Source organism: Dipodomys spectabilis, unplaced genomic scaffold, assembly GCF_019054845.1.
Source record: "Dipodomys spectabilis isolate Male_0828 unplaced genomic scaffold, ASM1905484v1 ptg000098l, whole genome shotgun sequence".
NCBI lineage: Eukaryota > Metazoa > Chordata > Mammalia > Rodentia > Heteromyidae > Dipodomys > Dipodomys spectabilis.
This window is the reverse complement of record NW_024870775.1, coordinates 10992481-11012022: the sequence shown is the minus strand read 5'-3', so window position 1 is coordinate 11012022 and position 19542 is coordinate 10992481. Positions and strand designations below refer to the sequence as shown.

General features: G+C 48.1%; 1 protein-coding gene across 2 annotated transcripts in view; it reads right to left on the bottom strand.

The window, feature by feature from the left end:
- Iqce (IQ motif containing E) overlaps nucleotides 1-19300 on the bottom strand; it is a 38480-nt gene extending 19180 nt beyond the window's left edge. The window contains exons 1-10 of one of the 2 annotated variants that reach the window (XM_042687059.1): nucleotides 19143-19300; nucleotides 16363-16410; nucleotides 15402-15447; nucleotides 8567-8695; nucleotides 7695-7765; nucleotides 4997-5110; nucleotides 4847-4897; nucleotides 2302-2375; nucleotides 1345-1417; nucleotides 1081-1130 (exon numbers count right to left, since the gene is read on the bottom strand). In XM_042687059.1, the coding sequence (XP_042542993.1) occupies nucleotides 1081-1130; nucleotides 1345-1417; nucleotides 2302-2375; nucleotides 4847-4897; nucleotides 4997-5110; nucleotides 7695-7765; nucleotides 8567-8695; nucleotides 15402-15447; nucleotides 16363-16410; nucleotides 19143-19223 (737 nt within the window). In that variant the 5' untranslated portion in view covers nucleotides 19224-19300. The remainder of the gene's footprint in view (nucleotides 1-1080; nucleotides 1131-1344; nucleotides 1418-2301; nucleotides 2376-4846; nucleotides 4898-4996; nucleotides 5111-7694; nucleotides 7766-8566; nucleotides 8696-15401; nucleotides 15448-16362; nucleotides 16411-19142) is intronic. The other variant, XM_042687060.1, reaches the window with a different exon arrangement.
- Nucleotides 19301-19542: the final 242 nt, after the last annotated feature.

Sequence of the window (19542 nt, the reverse complement as noted above, 5' to 3'; positions counted from 1 at the left end):
CTGGCTTTTTGGTAGTTTATTAGAGATAAGTGTCTCATGGAATTTCCTGCCTGTGCCAGCTTTGATCCTCAGATTTCAGTCTCCTGAACAACCAGGATTATAGGCATGTCCAGCTAAGTCTGCCTTTTTATTGGCTGAGATGGGATCTTGTAAACTTTTTGTCTAGGCTGGTCTTGAATCAAGATTCTCTCGGAGGGGGGGGGGGCGGGGGGGGGGGAGGAGAAGGATTGGGATTAGGGGGGGAGGGGGGAGGCTGGGAAGGGATGTGAAGGGTAAACAAAGGAGGAGGCTGCAATGTTTGGTAAGAAATGTACGCATTATCCTGCCCATGTAACTGTAACTCCTCTGTACAGTATGTTCACAAATAAAATTAAATTAAATTAAAAAAAAAAAAAAAAGATTCTCTCAATCTCCACCTCTTTTTTTTCTTTTTTGTCGGTTGTGGGGCTTGAACTCTGGGCCTGGGCGCTGTCCCTCAGCTCTTCAGCTCAAGGCGAGTGCTCTACCACTTGAGCTACAGCGCCACTTCCGGTTTTCTGGTGGTTTATTGGAGATAGGAGTCTCACTGTCTCTCCTGCCCGGGCTGGCTTTGAACCGCGATCCTCAGATCTCAGCCTCCTGAGTAGCTAGGATTACAGGCGTGAGCCACCAGCGCCGGCAATCTCCACCTCTTGAGCAGCTGAACTTATAGACATAGGCTATTGCTTCGCCGAAGTGATGACTGAGCCCAGGATCTCAAGCATGCTAAGCAAGGGCACTACCATTTGAGTTAGGCCCCAGCCTTTGATTCGGGTAAAAGCAGTGGCTCAAGGATCTGCTTAGTAAGGCAGGTCTGCCTTTGGCAGTGCTAGTGGGAAAGTGCCAGGTGGAATGAGTCATGTGTGGAGTGCGGGTCAACTGTTGCAGGCATAGTCACAAGGCACAGCAGTAACCCAGGTGCGCACATGCAGCTCTTGCCCCAAAGGGTGCAGCCACGGGCCCTGCTGCCAAGGCAGACATGAGGGAGGGGCCGCTTCCTGGAGGGGCTACCTGCTGCAGGATTGGCAGAAACATTAGAAACCAGCGCTGAGCAGTACGTACTTCTTCCCTGATGCTTCGGAGCTCGCCAGCAGAGTCTGGAGACGGTGGATCTGGAAGGACCAAGTGAGAGTGTCAGAAAAACATGTGAGTATGCCATTAGCCTTCCCCCATTTCTGTCTCCTGTGGGACCACACACTAAGCTGCTGGGACTTGCGGTCACGCTGCACTGCGCATGCATGGCCAGCATGACCCTGGCTGGCAGTTGCTTCTCCCAACAGGCCTGCTTGTGAGCATGCACCCTGCCCACATCAGGAGCACCCATACCTCCTCATCGTAGGTCTCCATGGCGATCCGCATTTCCTCCAGGTTGGTAGTCTTCATGTCTGCCTGAAGTTTGCTGGAAACCCAAAACCCAAGTTCAGAGTTACCACAGCCAAGGCCAGAGTCCAGGGCCATGTGGGCATTCAGGGAAGGGATGACTTTGGAAGAGAACTGGGAAGGGAAAGAGGTTTTCTGTGGCTCTGGCCTTCAAAAAGTGTAGCGGCTGACAGAAGACGCATGTGCAGCCATTCCCAAGCAGGCTGCCTCAGGCTGCCTCAGCAAGCAGATGAGCCGCAGAGCACCGGGGCCGGGGAGGAGTGGGTGAAGAGAGGGATGAGGTTTAAGAGTTATTTTCTGTCTTGGGCTCCTGACATGCTAAGGGCCTCACACTATAGGTGCCAAGACACAGGAAGAGTGGAGCACCCAGAAACTCAGAAACAGACTCCAAGAGAAACAAGGAGTGGGGGACTGCAGGATGGGATGCAGGAGTGGGGGGTCCACAGGAGTGGAGTCTGCAGGAGGGGAAACAGGAGGGGGGTCCACAGGAGAGGACACAGACCAGACAGGTGGACGCGGTTTTCCCTTGTTCCTCTGTTGGGAGCAGTCTTGCTATGACTGGCCTCACACTCAATCCTGAGCTATATGCACTACCAAGTTGGTGACAGTGTCCCTTAAACAGCATTAACTACAGCCAAGACAACATTCTCTTGGCACTAAAAAGATCAGGAAAAAAGAAGATGGGGAAAGAAACATGGACAGCTAAGCTACAGACCAAGTGCAAGACAGGCCCAGTGCCATGTAGCCAGGGGAGAGAATGGGGCATTATGGGGAGACAGTAGATCTGGCATCAGCGACCAAGAAAAGGATGCTGGAGACAAAGAGACACTAGCAAGAAAATAGAGATGCAGGAGCAAGCGGTTGGTCCCTGCTGGCGGGGGCCGAGGGCGGGCATGCTCACACCTGATAGTGCCATCCTTTTCCTTGCACTGCTGTTCCAGCCGGAAGATCCTCTGCTTGAGCCCAGTGATGACCTGCTGGCAGAGGGAGGCCACTTCAGCCAGCATCTCTGGAACCTAAGCTCTCCCCACTCTTGCTGGAGGCTCAGGCCCATATGAGTCACACAATCCCACCCCGCTGGCCCCTTCCACTAGTCCATCCTTCCTTCTTTCCTAATGCTGTCCTGCCATGTAGGCCACTGCCCTACTCACTCAGTGTGCAGGGGACAAAGAGTACAAGACACAGGCAATGGTGGCAGCAGCAGCAGTGGTGGCAATGGTCCCTGAGCGCACTGCATGCCTGGGAGAATGGGCAGGCTGCACTGTCCACCACTTCTCTCCAGGAAGCTAATGAGACCCTCTGTCTTTCCTCAAAACAATTATGGCTTTATGGAGGAGGCCACTCTCCTCGCCTGCCACCCCTCAGCAGGCACCTGCCCAGCCCGCAGGGCATCTGTTGTGCAGGGGCCCACTGCTGGGTGCACACGCTGAGTGCAGGCACACCAGCACACTGTGGAGTGCAAGCTGCCCTTCTCAGTCCTCCTGACCCCCAGCTCTTCCTATATGTATACATCTGCACTGTTCTACAACAGGACGTATGAATTCTGAGAGACTCTTCTTTCCCATTAACCAGCAAAAAGCCAGAAATGGAGACGTGGCTCAAGTGGCAGAGAGCCTTGAATGCAAAAGCTGAGAGATGAGGCTGTGAGTTCAAATCCTAGTTCAAATCCTGGCACATCAAAAAACAAAACAAAAAACCCCCAACAATTTGACTGGTGTGACTTTGAAGCTTGATTTTCAGGTTTCAGCTTGCTGAGTAGCTGGGATTACAGGCATGTTCCACATGTCTGCAGTGGGCAGCATTTGACCAACTACTGCCTTTGCAGTAGTTGTGTAGGTGCCAGGCACGCCAGTTCTGCTGTCACTGAAGGTAGTTTTGATCTTTTGTGTGGTTTGTTGCTTTACAGTGTGGGCTTTGCCCAGCAGTCTAACTTCTTTCTTGCTGTCTTTCTTTCTTTCTCTTTCCTTCCTTTCCAATTTTCTTTCTTTCTTTCTTCCTTTCTTTCTCTTTCTCTCTCTTTCTCTCCCTCTTTCCGTCTTTGGGCTTGAACTCGGGCCTGGGTGCTGTCCCTCAGCTCTTCAGCTCCAGGCTAGCACTCTACCACTTGAGCCACATAGCACCACTTCCAGTTTTCTGGCGGTTTATTGGGGATAAGTCTCATGGACTTTCCTGCCTGGGCTGGCTTTGAACTGCAATCATCAGATCTCAGCCTCCTGAGTAGCTAGGATTACAGGTGTAAGCCACCAGCCCTGGCTCAGCAGTCTAATTTCTTCTAAGGACGTCCTGGTGCTGGGATGACTGGGCTGGGACAGAGCTGGTGTAGTCAGGGGAACCTGACTTAGGCAAATCTGTTCCATGATTTCAGGAACTCTGTTACACAAGAGCAAACGTGTCACACCTTTGTGCAAACTGAACAGCCTCATAGCACAGCTGCAGTACCAAACACACTTGCTTAGCCAGGAGTGTGGTCTGTGATCCCCACTGCTCCAGAGGCTGAGGGTGGGGATGGCCCAGGGCCAGCTGCAACACTCTATGATGCTGCCACTAACTTCATTCATTGGTTACTTGATTAATAGAACTACTTTCCTGTGGAGGCACCCAGATCCATCCAGAAGCCTTTGAGCACAGAAGCCAGAGCACAGGGGCAGGCCCTCATTGCCTTGATGAGAGACAGCACATTTCCCCTCATACACATCACGCATGTGCTGCATTTCAGACGATGGTTCTCTTTTGAGGGTTGTAGAGATTTTTTGACACATTCTTGGCAGAAAGCAACTCTTGGGTTGCTTGGTTTCATCCTCCCTCTTGTTATATGGTTCCATTTCCACCTTAGTGTGGAGGATTTTTATGCGAATGTTGATTCTAGGTTATAGAGTGCATAAGTCATATCATTACCCTACTCTCTGTACTGGGTAACACGGAAACTGGCTTCTCCATCCACAGATGGTACCTCCTCCATGCCTCTGTCACCAGGCATGCGCCCCATCCATGGACACTGACTCCCTTATTCCTCTGTCACCTGGCATGCACCCCATCCATGGATGGTGACTCTTTTATTCCTCTGTCACCTGGCAGGTATACCAGATGCCTCAGCACGGCCACATTGCAGCCTCCCCAGCCCCAGTGCCTGTCACTCTGCAGAGGGGCACACTGCCTGATCCACCATGTCAAGGACATGGGCTGCCCTGCCTGTGTGAATCACAACCTGGCTGTGCACTGGACCAGCTGCCACCTTGGTTCTTATCTCTGACATTCATTTTTTTACTTCTGTGAAGCCTGCTCACCTCATCTTATTCCTCATAACAAATCCTGAGACATCTTTTTTATCACTCTATGGCTCTGTGAACAGTTCTAGAAAGTTCTGGTCCCCCTCTTCCCCTCAGCAATGTTTGTGCAAGTATAGTCCTCAGTGTCCCTACCTGTGATGTTGGAGGCAGGCTCTACTCACCCAGCCAGAATCAGGCCTCTTGTCTGCCAGAGTCCGGATGAAGTCAGAGCCCTGCAGTAAGCGGACAGAAGCAGGAGAGGTAGGCGCCTCCCCCCTGCCCCATCCCCAGGCTTCAGCTCCCACCCCACCCATGGGCCATGGCTGACTTACCCGCCCTGGGTCCAGCAGCTGCTCTATCTGCCGGTCCTTCCTGTTGTTTTCTTCTTCCAAGCGCCGCAGCTTTGTCCTCATCAGGTCTACATCGTTTTTCTGCATGTGCAGCAACTGGAGCAGAGAGGGCCAGCACACATGTGACACATGAGCACACATTGGGACACATGGTCCCGGAGGGTCATCCTGAGCCACAGGCAGCTTCCAAAGAAGTCTGCCTCCCTTTGGGGTAGACTGGGAAGATCGTGGGTCACAATAAGGACCTTTTATGAGGAGATGGTAAAGATGAAGAACATTTAATGTCCTCACTTGGAAAAGGTTTGTGCATTCTGGGAAACCTAAAAACCTGACCAGGGTAAGTTAAGCCCAGGTTGGCTGGTGTAGGGGATATCCCAGCATCATGAGGCCCAGGGCTTGATCCCAGCACCACAAGGAAGGAGGAAGAGAAGGAAAGAAAGTGAAACTTTGTTAGAGAACAGGAAGCCACTTTGGTTTTCTTTCTACTTCATCTGGATGGAGTGCGAAGAAGTTAATACCAACTGGCAGACAATAAAAGCCTCCAAAATGAATTGGGTGCCAGTGACTCACACCTGTAACCCTAGCTGCTCAGGAGCTAGGATCTAAAGGACGTAGTTCAAAGCTAGCTTCTAGGGCAGAAAAGTCTGTGAGACATTTATCTCTAGTAAACAAGCAAAAACAAAACAAAATGAACAAGTGGAAGATGAACTATATAGCTCAAGTGATCAAGTCACACCTTGACCATCAAAGCAAGTAAGAGAAAGAGGCTCTGAGTTCAAGCCCCAGTTCTGGTCCCCTACTAAAAAGCCCCCAAATTGTTCTCTTCAACTAAGGGTAGGCAGCCCGTGACATAGCCCAGGCACAACCGCAAGAGGGCACCATACTACTGGGCTAGGTAGCAGGCACCCAGGGCTGCTGGAGCCAGGGGCTGCTGAGGTCACCAAACAGCAGGTCTAGGGGTAGTAGAATCCCCATTAGCATGCCACAAGAGTTAGTGCTGCACATCCACCTGCTTAGATGTGGTGAGGTGTTCCCAGAACAATGTCATGGGGGCCAGAGTCTCATGATGTAACACCCTACATGTTTCAGTGGAGAACTCTTCATATAAAGGACCAGAAAAGTCTTATTTGAATTTCATTTGAATGAGATTTTTCAACAATCTTCCTAGAAATGTTTCCTCAGCAAACATGCTTGAGAAAATTAAACAGAAGACACAGAACAAAATGGGAACGACAGAACTGGAAAGCATAAGAGCGGTTCAAACCCAGCAATGAGCACCCAGACGGCCAGGACATGCAAATTCCCACTGTGCATGAGGCAGTGCTCTGACCACAACCTGGATATTTTATTGCATCTTTTTTTTTTTTTTGGGGGGGGGGGGGGTCCAGTCGTGGGGCCTGAACTCTGGGCCTGGGCGCTGTCCCTCAGCTCTTCAGCTCAAGGCTAGCGCTCTACCACTTGAGCCACAGCGCCACTTCCGGCTTTTTTTTTTCTGCTTATGTGGTGCTGAGGAATCGAACCCAGGGCTTCATGCATGCAAGGCAAGCGCTCTACCACTGAGCCACCTTCCCAGCCCCCTATTGCATCTTCTTAAGTTGATGAAGCCAGCACGATTATACCTCATGTGGGGAGAGTATTGGGGTTCAAACCCCACTCTAGCTCTGACACTCAGTATGTCCCCAGCTCTATCTTTTTTACTTGTGACAGGTGTTACTAAGGTGCTCAGTCGGGCCTCAACTTTGAGATCTTCCTGTCTCTGCCTCCCAAGTAGCTGGGATTACAGGCATGGCCTCCAGGCCTGGCTACTTTCCCAATTTTCTAACTGGAAGCAGAGGCACTGTGCACAGGAAACTGCGGTGATGCTCAGGATCTGAGAACACAGCAGTGAAACACAGCCTACACCTTTGGGAGTGTGGGAAACAGGCTGATTTTATCCAGATACGCATTTAAAGAAAGCTGGTACTGTGTTCCCAGAAGCCTAGCTCTAGCTGGAGCTTTCCCTAAGGCCACTCAGCTGTCTCTTAACCTAATGGGAATTCCCCCTATGATCCCAGACAACAGCCAGGCCTCATTTAACTGACTGCAGTCCACACACACACACAGCTCTACAGTGCAGCCAGCCAGGAGGGCAACACAGAGATTAAAGTGACAGAGTGAGCCCAGTTAACTGCTCAGACAACAGCATCCATGGGAACTAATACGATGATGTCACATGAGGCCATCCCCACCTCACCAAGTGTGTGGCTGTGGGCGCAGGTACATGACCTCTGCCCTGCTGGCTAAGTGAGGCAGCCCCCTTTCAAGTTGTCCACAAATGGCACTGACTGTAATGAAGGCCCTGTCTACCTGCAAGCTTCTGAAGCACAGAAGTTGGACAGGGTGTGTGGAATATTGCCACGTGGGCAGGTCACTTGAACAGGTTACAATGCCACATCAAGTGCCCCTTTTGTGCTACTGAAGGCTGGCACGGGACCATCACCAGCCCACCACCCTTGAGTAAGTGTAGTGAGTAGGAGCTGGCAGGGGTGGGAGCTGAAGCATGGGTGCTGTCCAAGGCAGGTGTCACCGTCTGTGCAGCTACTGTGGCCGGGCCTCACTTGGCCAGCGTGTGAGTGACACTCAGACTCTACCCAGAGGGCACACCCAAGCCCTGACATGGTTAAAGGCAGACAGGTGCTACCTTCTTCAGCTCGGTGATCTCGTCGTACATGTCTTCTTTCTCTCTGTAGATGGTGATTCCTGGGGTGTGGCCTGGAGGAATACACAGGCTCTCAGAGGTCATCACAAGGGACAGAACTCTTGGCTACCCCTTAGTGGAAAGCTGGAAGTTAGCGTACTCCCTTTTTAAGCAGACAGTGATAAAAGGACCAAAAGTCTCTCAACAAGCCAGGCCTGGTGGTAAGCCAGTAATCCCCACTACTTGGAAGGCTGTAACAAGGATCACTTCACTCCAGCCCAGCCCAGCGCAGCCAGCCAGCATGCTCAGCAGGGCTGATGCATTGCCTGCATGGTGAGCTTTGTCCCATGGCTTCGCTCAGATAAGTCAGGGATGCAGCTGGTTCTGGGTGGGGGCCCATGAGTGCTCCCAGTAAGTGTGGACTCCGTGGGTTAGCCTTGTCCTCCTGGCTTGAATGCAAAGGCAATGGAGGCTCTCCCTATCTGCACCTAGGTTGTAAGAAAACTCCATCACCCAGAAGACACCCGGCTGAGACATCCCCGTTGAGGCTGCTTCAGCACAGGCCCTCAAGGTCAAATCATGAGGCCCTGGAATGTAGCATTTCGTAGCACCTGCTATATGATGTAAATGGTAAATAGTCCCCCCTAGGAGCAGCGTCATGCTGCAGCTTGCAAAGCCCCCATCAATGTCACTGTGGGCTCTTTTAGCTGCTGGAGCTGGCCTTGCCACACCTCAGCCTCCCAGCAGTGGATGCAGTATAGCAAGAGGGGCCCCTGTGTCACTTGAGCAGACCCAAGGATCATACCCAAGTGTCCTGAGACAGCAGGCATGGTGACACCCAGGGAGCACTCTCTCTCCAGTTGCCCTGCAAGTACCTTGTTTAGCAGAGCCCAGCCAGAGCTTTGGCGGTGTCTGGGACAGCCTGCTGCTCAGAGGCATCCCCCCTGTGGTTCGCAGGGACCGCCAGGACGTCATTTTCCGAGGCTTGCTGTAGTAAGGTGACTCTAGAAAGCCAACACATGGTTAGCAGTGTGCCCTGACATGCAGGAATACAGAGACAAAAACGGGAAGGGGAGGCATGGCTCAAGTGGTGCAGTGCCAGATTTGAGTGAAAAAACCAAGTGATAACACAAGGCCCTGAGTTTAAGCCCAAGTACTAGCACAAAAAAATTAGGACAAAAATGGAAAAAATTAATTTTGTTTGCTTTTTGTAGGCCTGGGTACCATCTCTCAGCTTCTTTTACTCAAGGCTAACACTCAACCACTTGAACCACAGCTCCACTTCTGGCTTCTTTTTGGTGGTTAATTGGAGGTAAGAATCTTATGGACATTTGTGTATGGTCTGGCTTCATGATCCTCAGATCTCAGCCTCCCAAGTAGCTAGGATTACAGGCCTGAGCTACTAGCACCCAGTTGGCAAAACTAAATATTCAAAAATATACCTACATCATAACTATTTTGTTAAAAAGCAAAGGGTAGCTGGGTGCCAGGGGCTCATGCCTGTAATTCTAGCTACCCAGGAGGCTGAGATCTGAGGATCACAGTTCAAAGCCAGCCTGGGCAGGAAAGTCCATGAGGCTCCTATCTCCAATTAACCATTAGAAAACGGGAAGTGGTACTTGGCTCAAGTGGTAGAGCGCTAGCCTTGAGCTGAAGAGCTGAGGGACAGCGCCCGGGCCCAGAGTTCAGGCCCCATGACCAACTAAAAAAAATGCAAAAGGTTCAGTTATCTTATTTATTTATTTGATAAGGGGCTCTTGCTATACTGATGGCTCAGGCTGGCCTTGAACCCCTGGACTCAGTGTTCTTTCTACTTCAGCCTCCAAGCAGCTAAGATTACAGATAAACCATGCCCAGCTTTATGACTACTTTATATATGTACATATTCATTTATATTTCTTTTAATTTTTACTGTAAATACAATAATGGGAAATTTATAAGAATGAGAAATTCTACTAATATCCTAATTCTACCAATATCATGGTAGCCTAATCCAAACTATTCAGATATTTATACTTTTAGTCACCATCATGTGAATGTGTAATTATATCTAATATGATTTTTTTTACTTGGTGGTACTAAGATTTGAGCTCAGGCCCTTTTTTCCCTGGCTATCTTTTGAGACAGGGTCTCACTGTATGTCCAGACTTGCCTGGACTGTGGTCTTGTCTGTGCTTCCCTCCCTTGCTGGGTGACAGGTACACAGCACAATGCCCAATCTTTTGCCTCAAACCATCATTCCCTGATCACTGTCCCTCCCCACCCCCAAATAGCGATGAGAGGGTTTGAGCTGTGTGACTCAACCTGTAACTATTTTCTCACGTTGCTACATAGTGGTATAATAGGGACATTTGAAAATGTAAAATATCTAGAAGAAATGAGGGCTGGGGCACCTGCCTAGCAAGTACAAGCCCTACCAAACCCCAGTACTATCAAAAGAGGGAAAGAGTGAGACAGAGAGACAGAGACAGAGAGACAGACAGAGAGAGAAAAGGAGAGGAATCATACTTTTCCAGGGCATCCTTGATTTTGTTATTATGAAGGATAAATTTTTAAAATTATTTTTTATCTGTGATTCATCTCCTTAATTAAATAAAATAGACAAATATATAAAAAATGAAGATATTGTGGAGTATCTATTGGTACTGGGACTTGAAAGCAGAGCCTTATATTCTTGCTTGCTGTTTTGCACATGGCTGGTGCTTTACCATGTCAGCCATGTCTCCACTTTTAGTTAACTGGAGGTAAGAGTCTTGTAGTTTTGTCTGCCTGAGCTGGCTTGAACCTTGATCCTCGGATCTTCGCCTAGGATCACAGGTGTGAGCCACTGGCGCCTGGCTCAGTCTTTTTTTCTTTTTCAGTACTGGAACCTCATGTTTGCTAGGAAGCACTTTACCACTGAACTGCATCCCTTCCTTTTGCCCTTCCTCATTTGTACTTTCCTTCTGTCTACAATTAGGACTGCACTCACTCATATTTTCTTCCATTTCTATTCTCCCACCCTTAAACCTTGCAGGTAACTAGACTGTCCAAATATCATTTTGTGTGTGTGTGTGTGTGTGTGTGTGTGTGTGTGTGTGTGTGTATGTGAGAGAGAGAGAGAGAGATCTATTCCATTTCTACATTTATCTTCTCCCCCTCAACACAATGCTAACTCCCTCTTTTCTACTCCATTTTCTCATTAAACTCTCCCATCAAGCTCAGCTCCCACCCTTCCTTCCTTGTATAAGTGAATACCGGGTTTCATTCATTAGTGTTACCCTCACTGTCTCCTTCCCCTTACAACTGTGGTTAACTCAGGTCTTCCTAGATCATGAAGATACATCTTTGCTTCCCTATTTGTCTAAAGACACTGGCACAGCAGTGGTCTTCATCAGGGATTGCCCCAAACACAGGGCTGTGGTTTATCAACAACATCAGCTTTTGCAGCCAAGCTTCCTCACCTCGAGTGGAGAAGAGGTCCACACAGAGTCCTGAGCTTTGAAACTGAAGGTTTGACCTGTGAGCCACACACCTCCAATCTAGTAACAGGAAAGAAAGTACACCACCATACAGCTACTACATAGACTTAAGTAACCTGCAAGAAATCATCAACTATGAACTCATTACCTGACTTATGAAATGGTAACTCCTGTGTATCACCTTTGTAATGATGATAAAAATATTTAATTAAAAAAAGAAATAATCAACTAAAAGGAAACAGAAGATGGAAATATTCACCAAAAACCTCTGATGCATATATCTCATCATAAAACCACAAAGTTCATGAGTAAACAAGGCAACATGTCACTCTCAAAAGCCAACAACTTCACAATAAAGAGCTTAAGTGATGCCGGGTGCCAGCGGCTCAAGCCTGTAATCCTAGCTACTCAGGAAATCTAAGGATTGTGGTTTAAAGCCAGCCTGGGCAGATAAATTCATGAGACTCTTACCTCCAGTTAATGAAGAAAATGTTGGAGGCTGAGTTATAGCTCAAGTGGAAGAGGTCCTGAGTTCAATCCTAGTACTGAAAATAAATAAATAAATAACACCAAAACAAAACAAAACTCTCAATAGAAATCTAACAGCAGAACAAGTTGATAATAGAGTAGCTAGGAATGAAGATAAAGTAGAATAAACAAATCATTCAGTCATAGACTTTGGAAAAAAATCCCACAAAACTAAGAAAACACAGATTGAATATGCAGGACATCTGGCACACCATGGAAAAACCAGACTTACGAAACATGGGTACAGAAGAAAGAGAACAGATACAAACCAAAGGCACAGATTAACCTATTCAACAATATAACAGCAGATAACTTCTCCAATTTTGAGAAAGACAGGCCCATCCAGATGGAGACCTATAGAACACCAAAGAGGCAAAATTGAAAATATTCCTAGACATAGTATAACTAAAATGCTAAATGTACAGAATAAAGAAAGAATATTGAAAATCTCAAAGAAGAGACAAATTTCATATAATGGCAAGCCCATAAGAACAGCAGGTTTCTCAACATGAACTCTAAATGAACTTTAAATGGAAGGATATTATTTCAGCCCTGAAATATAACAACCATCTGGTTAAGTGTATCCACAAAACTATCCTTCATAATTGAGAGAGTACAAAAAGCCTTCCATGATAAACAAAAGGAATTCATGAATACAAGGCTAGCACTTCAAGATGCCAAGACACTTAAAGGAATCGCACACAAACTTGCGCGCACGTGCGCACATGTGCGCACACACACACACACACACACACACACACACACACACACACACACACGAAGACAAACCAAGAACAAGAAAGAATAAACGCCACTATAAGAATAAATAAATAAATGAAAGATGTAACATCATAAAGACAAAAAACGAAAGGAAATTCAACAGACATTTCAACATTAACACTCTCAGCTCTCCAATTAAAGGACATGGAATGGAAGCTTATCCAAGCATGTGTTGTCTACAACTCCCTTACCAAGGCAAACCTAGCCTTAAGGTGAAAGGTAAAAAAAGGTCCCAAGCAGAGGCCTCCAAAGCAAGCTAAAACTGTTGAAAACTGTTGGATTTATATCTGACCAAACATTTATTTATTTATTTATTTTTATTTTTTTTTGGGTCCGGTCGTGGGGCCTGAACTCTGGGCCTGGGCGCTGTCCCTCAGCTCTTCAGCTCAAGGCTAGCGCTCTACCACTTGAGCCACAGTGCCACTTCCGGCTTTTTTCTTTTTGCTTATGTGGTGCTGAGGAATCGAACCCAGGGCCTCGAGCATGCAAGGCAAGCGCTCTACCACTGAGCCACCTTCCCAGCCCCTGACCAAACATATTTTAAACTAAAATCAGAACAGACAAAGGAGATCACTTCATACAAATAAAGGGAAAACCCCTTAAGAGAAGTAACAGTCATTAACATACATACAAGTGCTAGATATTGAAGTACAACTAAACAAATGTTTCTGACTTACAAGTGCTTACATACTCCAGCACCAGAAACAGTGGGAGACTTCAATATTCCACCCTCTCCAATAGAGGTCATCCAACAGAGTATCAGTAGGAAAACTTCAGAACTAAACAACACTGTGGACCAAGTGGATTTAACGGCCTTCCATAGGGAATCTCATCACACAGCTGCATGGCACACATGCTTCTCAGCAGTGCATCTCAGGATATAATGGAATGAAACTAGAATTTTAATAAAACCTAAAGAAAATATTTGAACAAATGGGATACTGAACAGCATATTGTTGAATGACTGACCAGTTGGTCACTGAAGAAATAAGGGCAGTAAACAAAAAGTTTCTGGGAACCTTTTGAAAACACCTACCAGAACCTTTGGGATACGAGGAAAGACAGAACAATATTTATAGCCATGATGCCTGAATCAAAGAAAAGAGTCCTAGACAGTTCTCAAATTGTTTAATGATATACCTAATATTCTTTTTTATTTTTATTTTTTATTGTGAACAGTACAGAGGAGTTACAATTACATGGGCAAAGTAATGAGTACATTTCTTATCAAGCATTGTTGCCTCCTCCTTTGTTTCCCCATACCTACTATTCTTAGAGGAGCAAGTCAAACCTCAAATTAAGAGATAGAAAAAACAGTAAGTATTAGGGCAGAAATGAACAAAACAGAGACTAAAAAAAACTATACAAAGAATCAACAAAACAAAAAGGTGTCTCAAAAAAATTAAGACTAATAAATCTCTGGCCAATCTAACCAAAAGGAGGAGGGAAAAGACTCAAACTAGAAACAGAAAAGGGGATAGCACACCAAGTATCAATGAAATCTGGAAATATCATGAAATCTGGGGATACTTTGAAAACCTACACTCAGATGGGAAAATCTAGAAGAAATGGATAAATTTCTAGGTACAGCTGACCTACCAAAATTGAACCAAGGGGAAATAAACTACGTAAACAGAACTATACAAGTAATGAGACTGAAGTGGTAATAAAGAATCTTCCACAAAGAAAAGTCCAGGACCCAGTGGATTCACTGCTGAATTTTAATAGGCCTTTAAAGAACACTAGTACTCCTCAAACGCTCCCATGAAATAGGGGAGGAACACTAAACCAGATGACGACTCAGCAAAGAGAAAGAGAGAGAGAGAGAGAGAGAAAGAGAGAGAGAGAGAGAGAGAGACAGACAGACAGACAGGCAGGCAGACAGGCAGGCAGGCAGACAGGCAGGCAGAGACAGAGAGACAGAGGGAATTACATACCTATCCCTTCAATGAACATAAAAACAAAAATTCTCAATGAAATGCTGTCAAGGCAAATTCAACAGCATCTTAAAAAGATCAATATCCAATGATCAAATTGGATTTCATCTCAATGATTCAAGGATGGTCAACATACATAAAACGAATAAACATAATACACTATACAAACAGAATCAAAGACATAAATCACTTGATCAGCTCAATGATGTAGAAAAAGCTTTTGACAAAATTTACTATCTTCTCAGAGAACAACTCCAATATCAAAAACATCTTTTAAAGTTGGGCACCAGTAGCTGACACCTATAATCCTAGCTATTCAGGAGGCTGAAATCTGAGGATCTCAGTTCCACCCAAGCAGGAAAGTCCCTGAGATGCTTACCTCTAATTATCAAAGAAAAAGCTGGAGGCAGAGTTGTGGCTCAAGTGGAAGAACTATCTTTGAGCAATGAAGCTCAAAGACAATGCTCGGGCACTGAGTTCAAGTCCTAGGATCAACACACACACACATACACACACACACAACTTTAAACTGGGCACCAGGGGCTCACTCTTACAATCCTAGCTTATTCAGGAGGATAAGATCCAAAAATCATGGTTCAATGCCAGCCTGGCCAGAGGTCTATGAGACTCCAAAATTACCAGCAAAAAGCAGAGCTGATGAAAGGCCCTGAGTTCAAAACCCAGTACCAAAACAACAACAAAAATCTGAGCTGGAGACATGGCTCAAGAAACAGAGTGCCAGCCAAGTAAGCTTGAGGCTATGAGTTCAAACCCCAAAAAACAAACAACAAACAAACAAAAAATTTACTTTAACTTGGAATTGTTTGGGCACTGAGACAATAAGAAAAAAGACGATGGGCACAAAGAGTAGTGTTGAGCTTCAGCCTGAGAAGAGGCCACCCTGAGGTCCCATAACAAGTGCCAACCTCTCCCAAGTGCACAGCAAGGAAACCCCCTCACTCCTTCCAGGACACATAAGGAAGAAGAGGCCTGCCCATACTCACTGGGTGAGGTGGACAGAGGCTTGTGGGAGACTTTCCTTTCTGCTTTCTGAAAGAGAAAAAATGTGATGTGAATCACTGAGCTGCGTATACCACCATAGAGCCCCACTGTGAAGCCATGGCCTGCTCAGAGGGCCACCAGATAGGACAACGGCCTGCTGAGAGCTATGTCTGGCTGAGGGGACCTTGTGGGACTGGGGCTGTGGACCTAGAAAGGAAGACCCTGGTCACTAGTGTCACATCTTACTGGCTTTCCTCATGGCCAGCCTAAGCTGTGGCATCTACCAGTGTCTGCACAGAGGACCTGGCAAGACAGAACCTTGTGTGAGCCAGTGCAAACACATGAGGCAGAGGGGCCCAGCAGGGATCCCGTGTGGCGTGCTGTCCTGACAAGCATACAGCTCATGCTGAATGGGGAGCAGACTTGATTCTGCTTCTGGGTCTGTAGCCTGGGGACAGGGTCCTCCTCTTCCTCATCTGCATCACATCAGGTCAGGAAGGTAACAGTAAACAGCCAGGGACTCATGTGAGTCGGGCAGAAACACAGCTCTGCACTCAAGGAAGGCTGACTTCTACCTGGGGCTTGGCTGAGTACTGCTCTCCCAGGAGTCCATTGGCCCTGTCCTCTAGTAGGGAAGGGAATCTGGCAAGGTGGCCCCAGGAGAGTCGGGGCTTCTCTCAGAGTTGAGGTGCTATAAGAACTGCTTTAGTGCTAACACATGCTTCCTCACTTATCCACTAAATGAGCAGCTAGTTTGCAAGCTAGAGGACAGGCAGGGAATGCAGCACACCCTGGCCTGGTTGCCCTGCCCCTACCCTAGATTCATTCACCCTCCTGGCTGCATCCAAAGAACGCTGAGGATCTGTGTTCTGGGAGCAGGGTCTGGTTTACACGACTAAGGGGCACCCAAGAGGACAGCAGCAGCAGCAGCTGTGGGTACTGCCAGCCCTGCGGTGCACTTACCAGCTCAGTGTCAGAATCGAAGGTGATCGCAGACAGACTGTCATCTCCCTGGAGGAGAGAGGCAAACACTGCAACTGCACACGACCTGTGGCTTTCCACAATCCAGTTTATAACAGTGAACAGGGCCCATCACATGCTGAACACTCCCTTAGCACAGAATTACACAAGAAGCGATTTGGGCTTATCCAGGTCCTTGCTGACTGTGTCACTGCCCTGGCCCTGGCCCAGGAAAGTGGGGACCACCAGGATATAAGGGTTGGGGGGAAAGGCATTTTCCCAAGAGAAGCAGCTCCTGGGTTCATTCAGGCTCATGTCCCGAGAAAAGGCAGTGGAGCAGGACATGAGGACCAAAGCCCTTGCTGAGAACTGTGAGGCTTGCTTTTCAGAGGAGTGCAGCCACTTACATCTGTGTCGTGGGTCTCTGGTGGGTCATGATGGGGGCTGCTGCATGCTGGAAATCAGCAATATACAGCTATGCTGAATTCAAGGCTGACAGCAAGAATCCCCCTAGCAGTCTGTAGAGGGCACTGTCATGCAGATGAGGTGTAATACTAATAACCTGGTGCCCTTATTGTACTCCTCTGTATTGCAGAGAGCCCAGATTAAAAGTGTGGTGTGGCTTGGTGCAGGTGGCTCTCATCTATAATCCTAGCTACTCAGGAGGCTGAGATCTTGTTCAAAGCCAGCTCAGGCAGGAAAAGCTGTGACTCTCTTATCTCCAACAAGCGACTCAGGAAAAAATGGAAATGGTGCTGTGCCTCAAGTGATAGAGCACTACCCTTGAGCAAAAACATGTTCGGGGACAGCCCCCAGGCCCAGGTTCAAGCCCTAGGACTGGCAAAAAATAAAATAATATAACAACAACAACAATAAAAGTGCAATGTGTCCTGGGTGCTGATAGCTCATGCCTGTCATTTCTGATACTCAGGAGGCTGAGATCAGGACTATTGTCCTAGGCCAGCCAAGGGAGGAAAAAGTTGTGAGACTCCCATCTCAACAGAAAATGCTGGGCTTTTGTGGGTATACCTGTCATCCCAACTATGCAGGAGACCACAGATAGGAGGATCACAGTCTATGATGGGCAAAAACTCAAGATTGTACCTGAAGAATAACTAAAGTAAGGTGAATGCTAGTGGCTCATTCTTATAATTCCTAGCTATTCAGGAGTTTGAGACCTAGAAGAACATGGTTTTAGAAGCAAGCCTCAGCAGAAAAGCCGAAGAGATTGCATTTCAATTAGCCAGCAAAAAGCTGGATTGGAAGCATGATTCAACTGGTAGAGCACCTGCCTACCAAATGAAATGCTCTGAGATCAAATCCCACTGTTTCTATTACAGTATAACCTGAGCTAGGGACAAAAGGGCACAATGCATGCCAAACAACCAGAACCTTTGAAAAAGCTGTTCATGGACTTCAGAGTTTCATGGTCATGAAACAGGTGACATTGAAAGGCATGAGTAGCATGTGACAATATAGAGAAAGCTGCCATTTAAACAAAATGCGTCAGCTTAACGCTGACATACACAATTTTGGGAAGGAAGGTGGAGAACTGGATAAACATACTAAGTGGGAGACCAGAGGAGTTAACCTGTAGCCTGTGCCACACAGAGGTGAACCAGCTGAACTAAACTCTGCAGAAGGCCGGGCGCTGGTGGCTCACGCCTGTAATCCTAGCTACTCAGGAGGCTGAGATCTGAGGATCGCGGTTCAAAGCCAGCCCGGGCAGGAGAGACCGTGAGACTCCTATCTCCAATAAACCACCAGAAAACCGGAAGTGGCGCTGTAGCTCAAGTGGTAGAGCGCTCGCCTTGAGCTGAAGAGCTGAGGGACAGCGCCCAGGCCCAGAGTTCAAGCCCCACGACCGACAAAAAAAAAAAAAAAAAACTGCAGAAAATCAGTTATCTGAACAGCAGCTGGTGTATAAAGTAGGCACAACAAACCCCATTACAGTTAAAAACTTTTTTTTTTTTTTTGGTCCGGTCGTGGGGCCTGAACTCTGGGCCTGGGCGCTGTCCCTCAGCTCTTCAGCTCAAGGCTAGTGCTCTACCACTTGAGCCACAGCGCCACTTCCGGCTTTTTTCTTTTTGCTTATGTGGTGCTGAAGAATCGAACCCAGGGCCTCAGGCATGCAAGGCAAGCGCTCTACCACTGAGCCACCTTCCCAGCCCCACGGTTAAAAACTTTTATGCTGTGAATGATACCAACTCATAAAAGCAAAGATAGGAGTTGGATAGCTCATGCCTATAAACCGAGCTACACAGGAAGCTGAGATCTGAGGATCACAGTTCAAAGCCAGGGTGAACAGGAAAAAAAAAACAACAGAAATGGAGCTGTGGCTCAAATGGTGGAGCACCAGCCTTGAGGGGAAGAAGCTCAAAGGAGCACCCAGGCCCTGAAACCAAGCTCCAGTACAGACACAAAAACAAAAGTAAACACGCAAAGACAAGATGACCAAGTCTGCAAGGAAGTAAAAGGGCTGGCATGGGATGGGAGGGACTATTGGAGCATCACCTCCCTGGTACTGGACCGGCATGCAGAATCTTATTTTAAATCTTGCAACTTCAACAAATTCTTGTTATTCATGCTGGTTGTTGTTTTTTTGGCGGTGCTGGGGGTGGAGCACCGCATGCCAGGAAGGAGGTGTGCGGCGGGGCCCCCTCGCCGGCCCTCAGCTTCTGGGAAGCGGCGGCCTCTGGTGGGGCGCGGGCCGGCCAACGCCCGGGGCCGGCCGCCATGGCGCGCCCGTCCTCCCGCGGGACGGAGGCCGCGTCCTGACTTACGGTCTCCGAGGCGGGCTCCTCCGTGCCCAGGCTCACGGCGGGGACTCGGCCCCGGCGCCCCGACGCTGCCGACTCAGCCATCGGCCTCTGGTGGCCGGTCCAAGTCGCCCGCAGCCTCCACGCTTTCCAACAGCTGGCGCTGTCCAAACGCCCCGCGCCGGCCCGCTACCCCGGTGCCATGGCAACCACGCACCGCGTGGTCGCGGGACCCCGGATGTGATCCCGCCCACCTCGCCAGAGAACGTCGGTGCGCCTGCGCGCCCGAGTCGGCGCATGCCCAGTGGGAGCGCGCCCGGAAATGGCCACCGTGGAACCCCGGGAGTTTTCGCATGCGCTGTCCAGAGCCAGGCGGGACAGTTTGCAAAGTGTTTTATGGGTGCTTAGTCGCCTTGTCAGCCCC